Source organism: Dermacentor andersoni, chromosome 11, assembly GCF_023375885.2.
Source record: "Dermacentor andersoni chromosome 11, qqDerAnde1_hic_scaffold, whole genome shotgun sequence".
NCBI classification, from domain to species: Eukaryota; Metazoa; Arthropoda; class Arachnida; order Ixodida; family Ixodidae; genus Dermacentor; species Dermacentor andersoni.
Window position 1 is genome coordinate 110,936,311 of NC_092824.1, and position 19,727 is coordinate 110,956,037.

At 42.2% G+C, this 19,727-nt stretch overlaps 2 protein-coding genes across 3 annotated transcripts in view; one reads left to right on the top strand and one right to left on the bottom strand.

Moving 5' to 3' along the window:
- The window catches only part of LOC126539478 (A disintegrin and metalloproteinase with thrombospondin motifs 18-like), a 147,579-nt gene extending 146,187 nt beyond the window's left edge, over window positions 1-1,392 (top strand). The window contains exon 25 of the mRNA XM_050186337.3: window positions 539-1,392. The gene's annotated coding sequence lies outside the window, so the exon portion shown is untranslated. The remainder of the gene's footprint in view (window positions 1-538) is intronic.
- Window positions 1,393-4,100: 2,708 nt separating this feature from the next.
- Zir (dedicator of cytokinesis) overlaps window positions 4,101-19,727 on the bottom strand; it is a 74,886-nt gene continuing 59,259 nt past the window's right edge. For both annotated transcript variants that reach the window (XM_050186339.2, XM_050186338.2), the window contains 12 exons: window positions 15,728-15,886; window positions 14,757-14,933; window positions 13,452-13,568; window positions 11,919-12,062; window positions 11,425-11,556; window positions 9,754-9,888; window positions 9,370-9,459; window positions 9,019-9,109; window positions 8,770-8,915; window positions 7,558-7,811; window positions 6,417-6,557; window positions 4,101-5,169 (listed from right to left, as the gene is read on the bottom strand). In XM_050186339.2, coding sequence (XP_050042296.1) covers window positions 5,127-5,169; window positions 6,417-6,557; window positions 7,558-7,811; window positions 8,770-8,915; window positions 9,019-9,109; window positions 9,370-9,459; window positions 9,754-9,888; window positions 11,425-11,556; window positions 11,919-12,062; window positions 13,452-13,568; window positions 14,757-14,933; window positions 15,728-15,886 — 1,629 coding nt within the window. In that variant the 3' untranslated portion in view covers window positions 4,101-5,126. The remainder of the gene's footprint in view (window positions 5,170-6,416; window positions 6,558-7,557; window positions 7,812-8,769; window positions 8,916-9,018; window positions 9,110-9,369; window positions 9,460-9,753; window positions 9,889-11,424; window positions 11,557-11,918; window positions 12,063-13,451; window positions 13,569-14,756; window positions 14,934-15,727; window positions 15,887-19,727) is intronic.

Genomic DNA, 19,727 nt, shown 5'->3' on the forward strand with positions numbered 1-19,727 from the left:
TCTTATTAGTGTGGGCGTCATGCTTCCCTATCAGAGAAACGGTGGCAGCATCTATACGTTAAAAGTCTGTGTTTAGGTTAACGGGAGACTTGGGCTCTTCTGAACCAGAATCAACTATACTGTGCTCAGAAAAAGTGTATCGTGATTACAGAAACGTACAACGGTGAACTATGGCAACAGTGAACTTACCGATATAGTGAACATTTTTCTTGATCCCAACGAAGTTCTGCTGTATGTTGTTTTTGTGGTACCTATGGACATCTTAACATGTTTACACCACAAGCCATTGCTTAGACAATCATCCTCCGATGGCTCTTGCCAAATTTTCGAGCTTTTGCACAAATTTGTGTACAAATAATGTAACAAATGTATCAGTTCAGAAACGTGGAGGATAAGATGAAATCTACACAATTATACAGCTCCACTATAAATAAGCAATGACTGGTAGATGTATACGCAGATTAGGGAGAGAATTATACATGAGAAATGCCCGCTTTCTAAACGACCTGCTCACGTATGCTTCGTGCTTCCTTTGCAGGTGAACCCTGCAGTGGCACTCTAGAAAACTTCGCGCTCGCCGGGCTGCTGTGCGGCCCGCCACCCTGTGGCCTCCTCCAGAAGATGTCTGCTCGCTGCCGTTCGCAAGCCTCGTCAGAGGGCGCTTGTTTCGCCCGCACGTTATAACTTATTTGTTATGCATTGTCTTAGCTCTGTCACTTAATAAAACACATTGCCATGTTTGTGGTTGGCCCAGTTTAGGAGCGGTAGTTGGAACAAGTGCCTCTCTGGACACGTCAACATTGCGGAAGAAACAGGGAGAAAACTATCGAGCGACTCAAATCCGCATCACACCACTGGTCGTCGTCTTCCCAAGGGGATGTGGCGTTGCAGCGTCCCAAAATTTGCCTGCGCCAATTGATCTGGTGTGTTGCTTTTATATATGCGACTGCTGTCTTGTAAATCTTTCAGAAGAGCGGTCCAGCTCGCCACGAAGTAAAGGTTGTATAGGCAGAAAATCTGCTCGAAGAAATTCGAAATGTGCGTAGTACTTGCTGCTGGGCTGGTTGGTGCATGCTAAATAACAATGAATTTAGCTCCAAAAGCACAATCACAATGAAGGGAGGACATAAAGACAGGGGGAGGGAATTTGGACTTAATGTCAAGAATAAGGACAGCGTGCATGGATGTGAGCACTACTTTGCATAGGTATGGATTCTAGGAACAAAGTAGCTCGCGAAAACTTGGAAGCGTCCTAACAAAAAGACTAGCAAGAATTGTGACACATCAGTAAACTTGTTTGATTCAGTAATGCGTTATCTGGAAAGTGTTTGTTAGTTCACTTTTTATATGCCTACTGTCCTTCTATCTGCAAAAATAAAAAGTTGAAAGTAAGCACTCGTCCTGTCTTTATGTCCTCTGCACTCTGTGATCGTTCTTTTGGCCCTAAATTCATCACTAAATTCACAATTATTTGTGAAATCTGTGGTTGCTCGTTTGTACTTGTAGTGGGGCGGAACAGAGCGGTACCAAGGTGCGGACTGCAACAACAGTGATGCATCCTGGTACCAAGTTTCGAGCTTGTTTATCTTTGTTTAGAATCGCCACGTCATAAATCTGTCGTCACAGATGACAACACAGGAACCGTCAACACACAATCGTTTCTTAAGCAAACATTTTCTCTTCTAACAGTGGAATACTCAGTGAAATTTGCTACAGCATTGCATAGTGTCGTAAGACAGATGCAATAAATGTATGGGGCGATCAAATGCTTACGTGTTATTAAACGCAATCACGAGACTCGAAAATGCGCACACTGCATGTAAAGAACTGCGGAAAATGGATAGCAATACACTGAAAATTCCACAGGCATTGGAAGTGATACTCATGCCGGTATTTTCCTGTTTGCCTCCCGACACTCCCGCCTTTGTGACGAGACCGACCATGCCACTCGTCCGAATGGCTATAAAAGGACACGAGCTTCAGGTTGTGCTGCAGTACCGCTGTCAAGTCACCCGTTTGTGTCCTCCAAGTGATATTACATGCTGCTCTCAGTGAGAATTTAGTTTCTGCATTTCTTACCCATCTTGATCCTCCATGCCGCTCGTTCACATGAATTCAATCATTTGTAGAAATCACGCAATCACTGTTACTATCATCATTGTCCTTGCTGGTGTCGTCACACACACATACTCAAGCTTTAATTCGAGTTCACTGTACTCACTTCACACATACAAACACATTAGTGAACCTGGTAGCGCTTTGTGAACTCCAAACAATGTTGCATTACCTTTACATTCAGTGTTACAGTAAAAAAAAAATGACTTCGCATATTCTCCCTAAAGAAGCCAGACCTCTCACATACACATTTCACCTTTAAAGAGTACAAGATATGATACTTAACACAGCGCACAATACTTAACACCAAAAATGGGATGGTGTCTCGGGCGAGTTCGGGAGAGCTCGTCGACAGTGATCCACTAGTTATTTTTCATGAAATCACCTCTCATTACAGAGGGAATAGGCAGAGTTTTCCTTTCCCCCATCATAAGCTCAACAGGCCACAAGCTAGCACGCTCCGCATGCTCCAGACGGGGTCCTACCCCTCCAGGGGCTTTCTGAACATGCTCCACCCGGAGATTGACCCACTCTGCCCAGATTGTGGCACTGATTTTAGCTCATTAAATAACACGCTCTGGCAGTGTCCTGTGTTACAGGATTTTAACAAAGAAGAAGACTGGATGAAGGCCATCACAGACCCGAGACAGGACGTCCAGCTCCTGGCTGTCCAGAGGGCCCGTGAACGAGCGGAGAGGGATGGCCTCTCTGTTGCGACATGGGACAAGCCAAAGGCTGGGTAGGGACCTGCAGGCCCCCGCTTAGCTCCTCAGGACCCCAATAAAGTCTTTTACTACTACTACTACTACTACTACTACTACTACTACTACTACTACTACTACTACTACTACTACTAACACCGCACCAAATTTATTAATTCTAAGCCATTCGATATGGCTTCCATTCGATACGCTTTGCACAGATCTCACTTAGCTGCTTGCTTAATTTTACCACTCGGTCCCACCTTCCCATGAACTCAAATACATCCATGGTCTTAAGTATTGAGCCAGGTATGGGAGATAGTTAACTCGCATGGCTAGGACATACACAGTCCACATGCGACCGCAGCCCTACCCAGCTACAATATACTGCAGCAATGTTTGTTTCCAGTGATGGCAGTAGCCTGTCATCAGCTTTTGCAGAGAGGGGCTTTGGGATTTTTTTTCCCCCAGATATGACAAAGCATTCTATTAAATTAGAGCCGCCGTCTGTACGCTTCAGCGTGTTATTTCAGAATGGCTCCTGCACAATGAAGAAACAAGAATGCCTGAACATTTTACGACTTAAACAATAAGAAATACCAGCTCATTAGTTGTAAGTGCAGCGCATGTATGAGTATCTTCGCTCCTTTGCTGAATAGCAATTTGAGCAAACAAAGAAGCAGTGACATGGATGAAGACAACACTTTGCAGATGCTGCAACGACTGATATTGTTGTGTTAATGTTATTTATGTTGCATCTTACCCCTCCTAGTACAGTCGGTGCTAAAAGTGTACAAACCACACAATCGGAGAAACAGCTGAATATTTTGGCGGCCTGGTACTCATATTTCCACCCTGTACTAGTTTAAGCTAACAACATAGTGTTGTACAGTCTTATTGGCCATGGTTACAAGCAGCTCCGAAATTTAATGTGTTCTCAGATCACACAATCTGTAAACATTTGATGCGAACTGTACATTTGATGATGCAATCTGCACAACTCACCATCTTCAGCATGTCCACTGAATTGGAACATTAAATTGAAATGTGCACCGACGGCACTGAAAGGTGCAATGGTTGTTGCTTTAAGTTACTGACGAAATCAGCAAGATGAAAGTGTGCTCTCTAAAACAGCACCTGGCTTGAATACGAGAGGTACTATGTGACTCTGTGGGGCCAGATGCCATACAGAGCCAACAAGGAGGTCTTCCAGTAGTTACAACAGTCCTTTCCCTCCTTTTGCCAGGTGTTCAGCTTATTCATTGGTGAAGAGCACGAAAGACATTATTTTCTTTTACTTTCTTTATTACACTGCAATAAAATCCATTAACACAGTGAAATGAACGCTTTCAAAACAGAACTATAAGTGTACAATACGTCTGAAGATAAAATGAAAGCCTGAGTCAGTTAAATATGAACACATTATTCTCCTAAGTGCTAAAGTTAAACAACTTCAACCCAAGCAGAAATAAATGCGTGAACGTTAAAGCGTGTTACACAATACTGAGCTCTCCAGTGTGCTTCTCAGTAAAATTGCATTGACTATCCATTCATGCATGCTTCCACTGCTTTGAGTCAAGAATGGCAGTATAACACAATATATTGAGAATGGCTTGGCCATTTGACCGGCTCTTAGCACCAGGAGATGGAACAGTCAAAGCACAGTACCTGGAGTCAATGCAGAATACAGATGTGTTTTAACAGCATTTGTATTTCTGAAGCAATGCAAAACTGGCTATGGCAGTGCTTGGAACTTGTGCTCACTTGATTTCTTTAAGTAGTACACCCAGTGGTCCCAAACAAAGCTAAAGAATGTGAAATGCAAAATTAAGGACAATTACTGCTATAAACTAAAAATGAGCATTAAAGCAAACTTGTAAACAAACGAAACCGTACGGCTCAGCATGATCGCCTCTATGCAAATGAAAGAACCATTGTGCGAGCACTTATGTTCACTGAAATTAAAGCGTATGTATTCCATACGACTTTGTTTGGTTACTTAAGAGATCACAGGAAATACTGCACAATGGTAGTAATGAAACTTGAACTGCATAGATGCACAAATGAAACATTTCACAAGGCACACACCTCACTGCACATCCTTACATGCTCAACAAAGTAGGCACATGAGAAGCACTCAAATTTCACACAATCAGTTGCTTTGAAAATGGATTGTGGTTGGAGCTATTTAAAAAATGCTGCGCTATTGGTTCCTGAATGGCTTTGGCAAAATGCTCTCAATGGCTAAACTAAAACCTAGGCCGACATCACTGTTATATGTTACTTGTTTACAACATCACCTGCGGCACATCAGGGCTCTTGCAATGGTTGCCGCAGTAAGTTTCCTTTTGCCCTGGAAAAACAACAAATTGTTCAGTTCATAAAAAAATTTCACGCTTCTAGAACTAGACTCAGCAAGTATGCTGCAGTTTTGTATGTTCCCCCATAAGCACCGAAAAAAAAAATGCATGTCATTGCCAAAGTGTGCACAGACATAAAGCTTGAACAAAAATGAAAAAGACAGAAGGAATAGTTATAAAGATATTTCGTGCTTAAGTGCACATGGAATACAAAAAGATACATTTAAAGATGGGCATGTGAGAAGAAAAAGTTAGAGGTGCGCAAATATTTGAAAATTTCGAATATTATTGAATATTATATTTTTATTATTCGTATTTGACTCGAAAACTAGGTATTCGACAATTTTCAAATATTCAAGTGGATACAAATATTTGAAACAAATCGAATATATTGCTGGCTGTGCGGGAGCAAACATGGTTCTTAGTGTTTATTTCTATCTAATCTAAAGAAGTGTGATTTTGTGCTGAATTTTGCGTTTTCTTTCGAAATTTTTGTCTGTAAAACACGCTTAGCCACTGGACATACAAGCATTGCAGGAAAGCCAGCCTCAGTAGCAAGGGGCACGGGTTTGCAAACGGCGAGGGTGCACTCTTTTGCAGGTTCCACCCGAAATCCTGACCATCCCCGATCCTGAGCTTACTGTTTGGCAGCACATGCGATGAGTGACAACTGGTACAGGGTCAGATGCCTCTGAGCTTACTGGAAATTGATGCGGTGTAACAAGGTACAGGTTGACGAGAACAGACAACTAGCGGAAATTACTCAATTTTCCAAAGCTAAGATGAGCCGAATGCACGATCTTTTAATATAACGGCTTACTAGTTAAATTTTATTACCAATGACAATGTAACTGCAATGTTCCATGTTACAATAAACCAAACTTACTAATAAATGCATGTGCACATCATTATTCGATATTCAGTTCAATATTAGATGCTAAGCATTCATATTCGATTTGTATTAGAAAATTTTGATATCCGCACACCCCTCGAAAAAACAACAAAGAAGGAAGTAATTACGTTCTGATTTGAAGGGGCCAGTGTAAATAGAACAAACTAAAACATCAGTGTAAAGTCAACATAGCCACTAATATTATTGAAATGAAGCTAATGGTACAATCACAACGTTGCAGTACTTAGCATATATACATATACTTCACTACAAGCATAGACTAAACTACCATGGAAGAAAGATGTGAAAGTGATGGAGAGTGATGACTAAAGAATGAATCTTGCATACCAAAATGGAGAGGCACTGTTGTTCCGTATCATGGGTTGCAGCCGTTCGCTGAAACGATTGTAGTTGCGCTCCAATTCCTTCTGGTAGTCCCGCTGGTCAGGTCCAATGAGGGTCTTGTTCTTACGCAATGCCTCAAAGCACCTAAAAATGTAGAGTGTACAAATAAGCATAATTACTCCACCATGCTCAGTTTCCTGGAAAAATCATGTTAGAGGTAATCACTGACTCAGTAAACTTATTCCAGCGCTGTGACACCAGTATAAAGATTGAAGGCTTATTCTAACCTAGTTATCTAGCAGACTCAAGGCCAGATGCATTCTCACCGAGTTATCAACAAAATTCACAATGTCCTCACAAAATTCTTGCAACTTCCCTCTAGTTTTAAAACAGAAAATGCACCATGAATTCAATAAGTGCTATTGTGTTTGAAAGACCATTAATCATGGAAAAAAGAATCAGTGAGGCAGCCCAAGAATGGATCAATAAAGCAAAATATTGATACAGAAAACCGACATTTCAACCCATAATGTCTGCAGATGTGAAAATCTATTCTCCCTCTACTGCACTGCAGCAATGATACACTTGTCACGACGAGGTGCACCCGTCGCTAATTTTGCCCCATTACCAATAATGTATGTCACAGCATATTGCTGATAAGTTAAATTCAGTGCTTTGTTTCAAGTTGCAGTTATTTTCAGATGGTGATGGCAATTTCCCTGCTTTAGGATTTCATGTCATGGTTCACTGTTATATTTAAATTAGCAAGGCGCTGGCAGTACAGAGAAAATGACAGGTAATACTGGTACAATTTCACCTTTTTCAGTGGGGAAGCAAATGTTTCGAGGCTCCCTTTCAAAGTTGTTTCCAGAGTCTGAACATATTAAACTGATTAATTTCGGCAGTACTTTGCACTTTCATGTGACATGAAACCCAGCAAAATACTTTACTATAAATAGAGACATCAATTGCATGAGGCCACAATGTTCTTTCTGTCCCACGTGCCAATACGTTAAAATATGTTACATGAAAAAGATGCTCAGGGAAAGCAGGCCAACCTTTGCATCATCCCATCTTCATCTGATACCGTAACTGATCAGGACACTCTGAGAGTAATGAATGGAGAAAGTAAAAGGCCACCCACTTGCGGCTGAAGTCACGGAAGCAGAGTCTTAGTTTGTGCTGTGGTGGTGTGGGGACACGTGAAGGGTCGAGCAAGTCAGCGAGGAAGACAAGAGCCACCTCGAGAGGCCCCTGGTTGACGGTAGTGCCCATGCAACCCTGCAGCACCATCTGCAGGATTTTGGGGTCAGCTGGCTCCTGCCGCGTCGCCCGCGATAGTTCGGCCGTCTTCTTCTGGATGTCCTCAATGGCCACTTCAATTGGTCGAAGGACAATCTGTGCGACAATACAGCCATCATCATCTTAAGGGCTCCCTAATGGAATCCCTTGCACAGCAACCCTAGGGAAATATATTTCGGACACTGATACTAATAAGCCCAGCACACGAAGGTGCACAAAGCCTTGCGTCACTGTTGTTGACCAGAGGCCGCGCACCCAGTGTGGTAGTTTCCAACTACCTTGACCCCAGTTGGGAGATCCCTGTGCCACATAACAAGACTAGCAAAGCTGATGGTGATGGTGGAATGGTGATCCTTAGGCAGCAAATGCTTGTTTGTTTCTTGTTGGCAGGTTTGGAATGCTTCTGTTAGCTGTGCCAACTTCACAAAGCTTTGACATGGGCGAGAGACTGCACTCCAAACAACTCACAGCTCAGGCTATGCACAATAATCTTGTGGGGGGTTCCTGGTTAACTTAGACAACTTAAATAACTCAATAGCTAAGCACCCAGAATCTTCATGCTTTATGCAGCAGTGAGGTACATTATGCAGCAAGTGCTTCATACAGGAGCAAGAGGCAGTTACATGCCCCATTGCTTCTAATCTAGCTTCTTCTAGAACTCTGCCTTCATCCCCTTTTGCTTGTACTACAACATGTAATCGTAACATGTACTACAACATGTAATCGTAGCCCATAACAATACCGCATACAGCGACAAGAATGCCTGCAGGCATTGGACGTAACGATGGCCACTCAGGAAAGGGTTTTGTTCCACATTCTACTTCAAATGCAATCTGGTTGCCACAATAGATGCTATGTGAAATGTAATAACGATGTGCACTATCTCCTACTTTATCTCAGAAAGTAAAATCTTTAACAACACTGCACTATGGCATGCACCTACATGCAATTATTAAAACAACACATGCATACTTTTCTTTATCAACTTTCCTTAATTAAGATACTGCAATGCTTCAACATACTACAACATGAAAGAACAAGCTGAGAGTCTTGCCTGTGTCCTCTCAATGACCTGGATGCGCGTTTTTACATATGGAAAAGAATTTGCTGTGGTTACAATAGTTTTCCGTTTGAACTGCTCATGGAGGTCACCGTGGGCTCGACCGTCAGTTGTGAAAGGTGTGGCATAGACGAAGCGCCCTGGAAAACAGAAAACCAAACGAGGAGCGCAAGGCCACACATAAAAGTTAGAACGCCAGAGCTTTCATGAAGTGCCACAGGAATGTGCTAGAGTAACCCTTACTGATGTTGTAGTTCTTGTCAAAGTGTGTCACCCGCTCTCGCAATTCATACATGTCAAAATAGGGCTCCACATAGGTTATCTGAATGTACGCCTGTAAAGAACAAAAAGAGGACAGAGTAATCTTTGTGTAAAAGTAAAAATAGGCTCCTTGCATCAAGCACGAATTCACCACAATCTTACCAAGTTCACAAGTATCAACTAATGAAGGCACGTAAAAAAGACGCAACATTGCCAAGTGCTCATCCTAGAAGCTCTTTAGCCCAGTTCACAGTGACACGTCATTATTACCAGCAAATGATGAGCAGACCACTTCTCTAAGCAAAGAAATGAAAGAAGAAGCTGAATATATACTTTTTCTGGATGAAGCCTTGAGACATCCACCATGTTTGAATCCTTGATGACCTCCACATAGTCGGAGCCAAACCGTTCCGAGTAAAAGTTCTGGGATAGATAATTGAGAATCAGTGTAATAAGCATTAAGAAACACTATCAGGACTGAATACTGAGAAAGTTGCTATGTATTAAATTCGTCTTGTGATTTGTGCAGTGCCTAACAAAAAAAAAAAAAAATGAAGTCAACAGGAAAGTAAGTGCACAGGACAAGTACTTGTCCTGCACATTTCCTTTGTTGTTCCCATTTTTTCAAAAGCATGGCATAAATCATCAGATGATTGAACAAGAAATATGCACATAAAAAAGCACCAAGGTCACAACGGAGGCCACTGCAAAATTTACCTCTAGTCTGTGCGAAATTTCGGGCAGTTTGGTCAGAGTGGGTTCCTTGTAGATGAACTCCTCACCATCCAAGTCTCCAAACCGTGGACCGTAGAACCCCACACGAAAATATGTGCCAAAGACTCTCTTGCCAGCCTGATGAGAAAAAATGCATGAAGTCTTAAGCTTTTGGATTTATAGGCACAATTACAGGGATCACAGTTGCGCAATACCAGCAGCTTCAAAATGCTTTGTACCATAGGTCCAGAAACACGACAATGCAATACATTTTAGTTGGCATCCATTTATTTTCACGTTAATTAGTTTAAAGAGGCCCTGAAACACATCTTTAACTAATCATAGAATGGCTTCACTACTTAAGGATGTCGTTTCATGAATCTCATGTGGCAAAAATCCTTCAAACCCTTCAACTAAAAGTGGACTTATTGCACCAATACCCGGCTTTTTCTCCTTTTGCCTCCACTAGAGTGCTTGAAGCTACACAGCAGAGAAGCCAAGAGGGCGAAAACCCCGGCCAAAAGTTTAGTCTTACGGCGGCGAAAGGGCTCATTGTGGCACCCCGTGGTGGCTGCGGTAGACTATGCTACTTCAGCCTTGGGTGATGCATAAAGGAAAGTGCTCACGCACCCTACCAAGGCTCTAAGCTTACAAGGCTACCACAGGACTCACTAGGAGGAAGCAGATTTGTACACAGTGTATTAGTTTGTGCCGCTTGCCATGCTCGCAACAGACATCGACTGCCTTGTGAAGTATTGGCACAGGAAGCCACAATGGCACAAATTTGCCAAACAGTAATGGTGTCACTGTAAGAAATCTAGCCACGCACAAAGTGTGCTTGTTGAATACACTTATAACAAACAACATCTAGTGGTACAGGTTTTTTGACGTCATGTGTACCAAAATATTTGTCAACATGCACTACAGGGGCCACTTCAATTGAGAAAAAGAAAGATGGACTCCCTTTGCAGCCTATGAGCACTCCTAATATATTGACTCAATGTAAAGAGCATCCACACCAATGTGCAGCCCCACCCATATACATGCAGTCAGGCAAAAAATTAAAACTTTGAAAATCATATTAAAATAAAGGCCACCTTCGATTTCTTTTAAAAAAAGCTGATCTTAAAGGGGCCAGTGAAACACCTTCCAAACTAATCATAGAATGGCCTCACTATTCAACTATGTCATCTCATGAATCTCATGTAGCAAAAAGGTTACCAAATTCTTTTCAACTGCTTTTGACAGGTGAGTCCTTTTTGATTACGACCAGTACACTAGAACAATGCATAAAACTCGCATAAACATCACAGATACCACACAAAACAAATAACAGATCACATAAAATAAATTAGATTTTACTCATGAGTATTACCACTTAAGCTCGTAACATTATCTACAAGATAACCCTCCAACTTTAACAATCAACGAAGTACCAGAAATTTAGCAAAAATATTTACAGAGGCAATGTAGGATTTGTAGTAATGCCAATTTGCCTTTGTCTACTGATTTTATCAGGCATGAAATAGGAATGCCATGAAGTCACGCAACACACTGAAGTAGGGTTTCTACTATGATGCACTGTTACACACTTCCCACGTTCAGAGTGGAAGTAGTTGAAATGCAGGCTGTGCAGCAATGACAGCTACAGCAGTCACCATGCTTTTCACTTGCCTGCTGGTCAACTTTGGTGAAAGCTTCATGAAGCTTGTTATGAATGTTGGCAAGCTTCTTGTAGTCTCGTTGCGCCTCAGCAATGGGTATCAGGATCTTGTACACCTCGTTTGTTGCTTCGTACATACCAGCCTGAAATAAACAAAGCAGTAACTGTGAAGGCTGTAGGACACTCTACAGAACGAACTCTATATATTATGTCTGACAAAAATCTTGTGAGGCGATACAATTAATTTTCTGCAACCAAGATGCTGTGGATGACTCAGCACACCTCTCATTGTATTATATGTAAAAATGTAAAAGTAACAATTACTAGAACTGTTGCACTACTCTGATAGTTCACAGATCTGCAGAAGGTGCCTTCAGGTACCTTCAGCACTTACCTTTTTAACTTACCTTTTTAATTCTTCACTTCTATGCTACAGCTGGCATTACCTTAGCACGCTACTTCCTTTTACATTGCTCCCCTCGCTACGAACACTATGCAAACTCACCAAGGAAAACGAGTTGGCTGCCTGCTCCAGCAGACCGACAAGCCCATTCTCAGTAAAGTATTTCCCAGTGCATATGCCTTCTTCGTCTGGGGACAACACGTCGTCAGACACTGCACTCTCTTCCAGGATGTTTTGAGACACATTCTGGAAACAACAAAAGAACAGAAAATGAAGACAGGAGATTGTCAACTGACACCCTGCCATATGTTCACAGTCAGGAAAACAGCTCCTGGTCAAAGTAAATGTCAGGTTAATGATTCTATCTAAAATATTACTTGAGATGAACTATAGCTTAAAACGGGGCTCGATCACTGTAGTTGCTGTAGTTGACATCCCTAAGTGATTGATCAACACTACACGAACTACCAGGTTATTTATATGTGGGACACCAGATACGAAGAGTGGATTTCCCCGCTGCCTAATCTCCTTCTGGAAATGCAGAAACGTTGTCTGATGTCAATATGGGAATTCGACACAAGGACTAACATTATCAGACTGACCTGACTGGACTTCAGCAAGTTTAGCGAGACTACTTCATAAACCTCACCCAACAACCCCCATACCCTACTCAGGCTATAGAGCCATTCCCTCTCTAAATAAAAATTTTATTAATTCATTTATTCATTCATTAATACCAGCTGTGCCACTGAAAGATCAGAAATCAAGCAGACAATGCAAGTGAGTGCCTCTCACTAACATGGCATTTTACTTCTGGCCGAGTCTATATTTCACAGTGCATGATTAGTGGAATGAGGTATTATGTTTCAGAAGAACTTGAGTTTGGCCTAGTTGGTGTTTAGTGCATATCATATTACCGCTCGTGTCATTGTTTTGTGTTATCTTCCCCTGTCTTTGTCTTTATTAGCGGTCAATATGCTATGCAGGTTTTAAGTATCAAGCACTCTTTGCAGCTTCATACATCTTCTTCTTCCATATCTTATCAATCTGGTAATGTTACCCTCAATGAAGCTAGTTGTCCCACATCCCATTAAGCTCTTTATGAGCCACTCCTTACGAAAACTGTTGCATAATGTGTTGCATGCACACAATGACTGGCAAACTGTCCGAAGGAACCATGCAACACCTCTGGTCCATGCAACTATTATTCTGCTGCTTTGCCACTCATGTCATGGCACGAGCATCAATACATGCAAGACCCATGATACTTGATCAGTTCCACTCGCATAACCTTCCTTTCCAGAGTTCCTTTTAGTGCACTGTTGTAGCTGGGTTTTGTCACCAGTGATGAAATTCTGTGCTTCGGAGCACAAACATGTCCCATCAAGCTTTGAAATCAACTTTCTTTTTTATTACATTGATTACATAAAGTTAATGCCCTGGAGGCCGAAACTAAACTGAAGCCCTCTATTACAGCGTATTTATAGAAGGCTACGGCAGCTTTGGGAGGTTAAAAACCAATCACTGAACCTCGTGGCAAAGACCTTTCTTCCACGAGCAGCTGTGATGAAAGTGCAAGTGTGCAGGAAAGGCAATTCATGACAAAGAAAGAGCGAAGAATAGGCTGCCACGCACCTCGAAGGAAACACATCCTATGGGCAGGTGCGGCTTGTACTCCAGCATGTGCAGGTACTCAGCTACTAAAGCTGCTGAGTGAACGAGGCAGTGTGCTGCCTCAGTGTGGTTACCCCTCTGTGGGACAAAAATGAAGATGAGATTAAACGCTACTCTGTGGTTAAGGCTAGTGTGAAGCCCTGTAACACTCTTTCACTAACATGTCATGCATTTTAGAGTATATTACAACTACCACATGTTCATATACTTCTTGCTGTAAGCAACTCATCCTATTTAACAATGCTTACTGCAACAAATTCTTGTATTTGAATGCAGCTTTACAATCACATGTTACCATCATTTGTGTTTGAAGACAACACTGCCTCAAAAGTGTTTTCTGTGTACTGTTTATAAACACAGTGATTTTCAACAAATAAAAACAAGCAATGAGTAACATGACAGTATATATAGCAGAAAGAACTAGTCACAGTCATGAACAGAAAAATCCAGCACAAAAAAAAATAAGTATGGAGACGTGGAAGATGACAGGATAAGTGCTCTGTTGTCTAACCACTTGTCCTATTGTCTTTCTTGTTATCATTGGGCTCCCAACCTCAAGTTTGCCGACAGACGACAGAAGGTTGTTCATGTAACCACTAAGCAAAAGTCGCGCAATTATAAGCCTAAGATGAAGTGTACCCCATGATACAATTTGAGTATGCAAGATACTTTAATATACTTTTTTCTATTGCTGAGTGATCTTCACGTCACTTCATGTTTCGCGATATCACAAAGATTGAAGAATCACCAATAGAGCACAGAAAAACGTCACTAAACTTCTGCACTCATGCCTCGCTGCAACCAATTCATTTGCTTGGAACAATACAAAATGCCTTTTCTGATGTTCTCGAAACACAATAAAGCAACAAAATTTAAATGATCTTGGCAAAAGGAGGGCGCAATGGTCACATATCGCAAGCTCAATACGTACAGTTACTGATCTTTTCACAGCACGAAAAGTGCAGTGGAAGGTCAAATGTAACTGCACATCGTCAAAAGAATGTGTACCAGCACTTACGATGGCGCTACAACCACAGGAAACAGCATTTTGAGAATACGCACGCCATACACGCACATGCAAATGCGTAGTAGCTAGCAGGCGATGCAGCACGCCATCCACACTATGCATGACTCAGCCAGTGTATGCCAGGCAGTGACAGTGCTCTATCTCGCGGCCAATAACAAGGTTCACCTGTACCTAGTGCCTTAGGAACAAACCTTTTCATAGCTAGCTAAAATAAAAAGAAAAGAAAGCAAACTACATGCCTCAGTGTGCTTCTGTGCCATGTTTGCAAGCCAGGTGAGTCGGAGGTCGGGCGAGTTCTGGTAGCCTTTCGCGATGCGGTACATAAGGTCAAGCAGCATCTCGGGGTCTTCCTGAAACTCCTTCATCTTCACCGTGTCCGACAGTATCATGTGCAGATTGAACACCAGGTCCCGAACCTGAGTTTTTCAATAAAATGTAGCTGATGTGACTGATAACAGTGGACCCGCTGATTTTTTTTTTTTCACCAGACTAAGGCGATGAAGCATACAGGAATGATTGAGCACTCATCACTTGACTGCTGGTTCTCCGCAAACTGCACCAGTAATGTTTCTAGTCAAAGCCTAAGCTAGCAGACACACATCTATAGAAATATCTCTGCATATTAAGTTGGCATGACATTGCTCAGTGTTGCCTCATTCTTAATACAAAGATAGAAGAATATAGACATGGCACAAACCACTCCATGTTGTGTCTTTGGCTTTCGATCCTGTTCCTTACCACACTGCTATATATAAGTGATGACTGTCAATATGTATCCTCTTAGCTCTGGTGAATCTGTACTTCATTATCAAAGCTCATGTCCTGTGCTCTGGTTACACTAGGACAACAACAGGTTTATTATACTTTTATGTTTCCCAGCTGCTCCAACTGCAACTGCTTTATATGCTACTTGTGGCTTATACTGCGATACAAAGTTTTAATTTGTGTTGGCGCTGGTTCCTGTTGTCTTGTGTGAAGCCTCTTGTACGTCATATGAGTGCAAGCAACAGCGGAAAAAGGTGCAAAGGTATGCACTGTAATCTTAGAGGCAACGGCAGCCATTCACCAATTGGATGTTAAATGGCACCACAGTTTCAGATGTCCACTGATGCCAACATCCAGTGGCCGTTCATGTGCAGCAGTGTAGGGTCGCTAAGACGTGAGAAGTGGTGAACAGCTCCTTCACCAGGCTCTCGCACAGTCAACCAACCTGCTCTGGGAATGTAGTCTCCTGGAGTTCCACATCTTCTTCGGCATAGACTAGGATAGTCTTGAGTGACTTGCGCAGAAATTCCTCGTTGAATGTCTGGCTTGTCCCAACAAGTGAGCTCAGTGACATTGTCACTTGCATCTTGACTCTTGCAAAGTTCTGCATGGCACAGTGATAAGAGAGTGTTATTTACGTAACAGTTGTACATAAAGTCACTAATTCCAGTAGCCCTTAAAATTCTAGTCTTGGCAAAAAGCTCTGCTGTGCAAGTTGGTGCATGCTTGTAAACAAAAAATGAGCGCATATAAGATGGGTAAAGCACCGGTTTTGTGCACTTTCTTGTCCCTGTTTTATTTAATATAGTGACAGTAGCATCATAACACAGTACGTTAGAGACAATAGTGAGACTACAAACAATGTGTTACTTTTTAACATCCGCTACAGGAACAGACCTATAGCCAGCACGTTTTTCTTCTTAAAGATTTCCCAAGCGAACTTAAAAGAAATGCCTACCAAAAATGTCAGCTGTCCCTTTTTTTGCCAGAAGAAGAGAAATCAACTTTGCATATGTGCTAGAAAATAACACTGAACATCTGTGAATGATGTCAACTCCTACTAACTTGAGGAAGGTGAGTTATGTAAAGAGGTATCATTACTCCGAAGAAGGTTCGTGAGCTTAAACATAAAATTTTATTTTATTTCATTCATGCATAAAAAGAAAGAATTGGTGACAGGTAGTACACAAGTGCATTAGCCATGCTAGACCAACCATTGAAACTTGTCGCGAAACTTGGGTGGAGTTTCTGGATATATGAGCAAGAAAACTTGTGAAGTGTCAAATGCATCAGCAAATGACAAATGCTTCTCACACAAACAGTGTCACCTTGTTGCTTTTCTCTATCACCTCTATCCAAACCCCAAGCCAGAGTTCTAGTGTCTTGTTATTCAACCGCTTTGACTGCTGCCCATACCGTAGCAGCAGCATCCTTTATCCGCACTGATAACACAAAGCTTAAGAGGTGACATTGCACAACAAATTGTGCAGTTTTGCATTGATGCAACATCTCCATCTTAGTAATGTCATAAAGGGGAGAGACTGGACCTTCAGACTGCCACAAGAGTATTTTGTCATGTAAAACTACAAGCAAAAGAAGGCAGGCAAAAAGAAAAACAAAATGGCATCACAATTTGTCAAAGCTGCCACATGCAGACAGGAAGTGCTCCTATTGGCCGACGTAAATTTGAATCACTGGCGCACACATTACGCGCATTTTTAATGCGGCAAGTTGTGCCTTTCCTCATCCCACCGACGTTCGGCTATTGTGGTAGGCTGTGTTACTGGCAAAATTGTTGAATGTACCATTCAAAATGACAGAATGGTCATTATGAAACACACACACACACACACACAAAGAAAAGAAATAACATAAGAAATAAATAAACGAAAGGTGAAAACGCGGTTACTTGCACGAGATCATCTTTGCTGAATACATAACAAGAAACAGCAGTAATTTTTTCACACTTGAAAAAAAGAAAATTAACTGCATCCGAGGCACAGTGGACATAATTATTGTTGAAAAACTCATCATTATTAACAGCTCATGGCTTTCTATCTTCATGACATTTGAGATACCGCTTTTGTTGAATGGATAGCCCACGATGACAACCAAACAATCTTATGGAGGAGCACAAACTGTTTACCAGCTATCACAGCTCCTATGGCTGCAGCCAACGTGCGAATTGGACTGAACTGCAGCAATTTTGAATGCCAATGATGGTAGCTTGTTACTATTGCAGTTTTGGTATCATACTATATCTTAATGTGCATGTCATCTTTATAGTACTAAATATTTGTGAAAAGAAGTGCGCATTAAAATCGAGTAGACGGAGTAAATGTGTGGCCAGGTAATAAAGTTGCCTCAATGTCTCAATGAGAAACCCTGACCGCCTGTGCCACATCATTATATCGGGGGATCGTATCAGAGACCACAGCAGCCTCAGCCGATGGCTCTTTCTTAATCCCCCTTTCATGTTACAAGCTTCACAGGTGCCGTGCCATACAGCTGAACTTAAATATAACGAACACAAATAGTATAATGAGGTAAATAAAAAATATGGCCGGCCATGCTTTTATTTTAGTAACTACTACAGTCCAAATCCGCGATAACGAAATCTCGCAAGAACGAAATTCTCGCGACAACGAAACATTTTCATATCCCCGGTGAACGGCCATAGGATTCAATACATTTCGTACCTCTCGGCAACGAAATGTCGCTGTACTGTAATCCCGCATCAACGAAATTTGCTTGAACACAACTCCGCATATTATCTACTCGCGTAAGGCTAGAAGGCTCTGAAATGTACTCAAATGTGATTGTTTTGCACTAAAATTGCGCAAAATACCACCACATTACACTTGTGTGGGTGCCGCTATTTTTTTTCACAAAAACAACCAAGCACTGGAAGCGGTCAATGCACTGGAAACACGTCATGGCCGCCATCTTGTTTGTTGATCGCCCGTTTGAAGCGGCACGCATGTTGCTACCGACATGTGACGACGGTTTTTGCACACCTACTATAGGCAAGATGTAGATTGACGTTAGAAACGCGCATTCAGTTTGCGTTCCCCACGGCGGACGATTTGGCGAGGCCTAGGCCAATCGCGTGAGGCATAACTGAACGCAAACTGAATGTGCGTCTCAAAGAACAATCGCCGATTGCGGCAGTGCGCTGCGTAATGTGCACCTCGGTGAGAAAAATGCAGAAAAAACAAGGAAATCCACGTCCCACCTACATGGAATCGTTTGCGGCGCTTGAGATGGTGGTCGCAGCATATGGAGCGTCACGAATCAGGCTTTGATTGAACGATCGTCCAGAAATACGCATCCCTTGCTTCAAAAACGCTAGTTTTGGTGCCACCCGACAGGCATCGCGTGCGGATTCAGTGCCATCTGTTGATTTGCGAGAAAAGGCCATTATCTCGATAGTTTGCCTTCGGGTACACGAGATGCGATCACTTTTGCACTCGGCACCGGACGCATCGGCGCCTACACGCAACAGCATGCGCTGCAGAAATGCTGCTGCATGCGCTGTTGCTCCTAGTGCCGAGCGACGCGAAATCTCGCAATAGTGATCGCATCTTCAAAAGCTATTGAACGAGAATACTGCGCTACGGTAGTGCTGCCACTGCTGGTCGACACATGCGGCGCACTTTGTACTGTCGGCAATGCGGTTCTATATCCTCGAGTAAAGTTTGCAAAGTAGGCTAACCGAACTTTGACGGTAAGGGTTTCTTCTGCAATGCATTACCTATCTCTGCTGTATCTTTTTGCAACAACGAAATTCTCACGAAAGCGAATTTTTTTTTGCGTTACCCGCCGATTTTGTTATTGTGAGGTTCAACTGTATAACGAAACGGAAAATGTGCAAACCAACATGCTGCTGGCTTTGAGAAGCAAATTTGTGAGCATGTGGCTTGAAATATGTAATCCGATAGCAAAAATGTCAAACACAGTTGCTGAGAGATTTTTCAGATGCTTGCATTTTCGGAATTGCTTGCTTATGTGGACATCCCTGTGGCACTGCGACTTGCCTCTAGGACCAGCATATAACGGCAACTGCATTCTGAACGCCGCACTGCATGCCAGTAAGTTTTTCTGGAACTTACGATGTGAGGGTGAAGCTCTGACGACATATGCAGGGCGATTTGTGAAGTGTCAAACAACACAGCAAATCACAAAGGCTTGTCACACAAACAGTGTCATCTCGTTGCTTTCTCTCTGTCCCCTCTATCCAAACTCGAGGCCAAAAGGTTTAGCTTCTCGTTACTGAATTGCTTTGACTGCTGCTAATACTATAGCAGCATCAGCATCATCCTTTGCCAGCATTGATAATACTAAGAAATTGGTATGAATATTTGTTAATTTCCATGAATTCAGTGTCAGCAAACTAATTTTGGTTCAAATAATCCGAAAGTTAATCTGGAAGTCTTCAAAAAGCA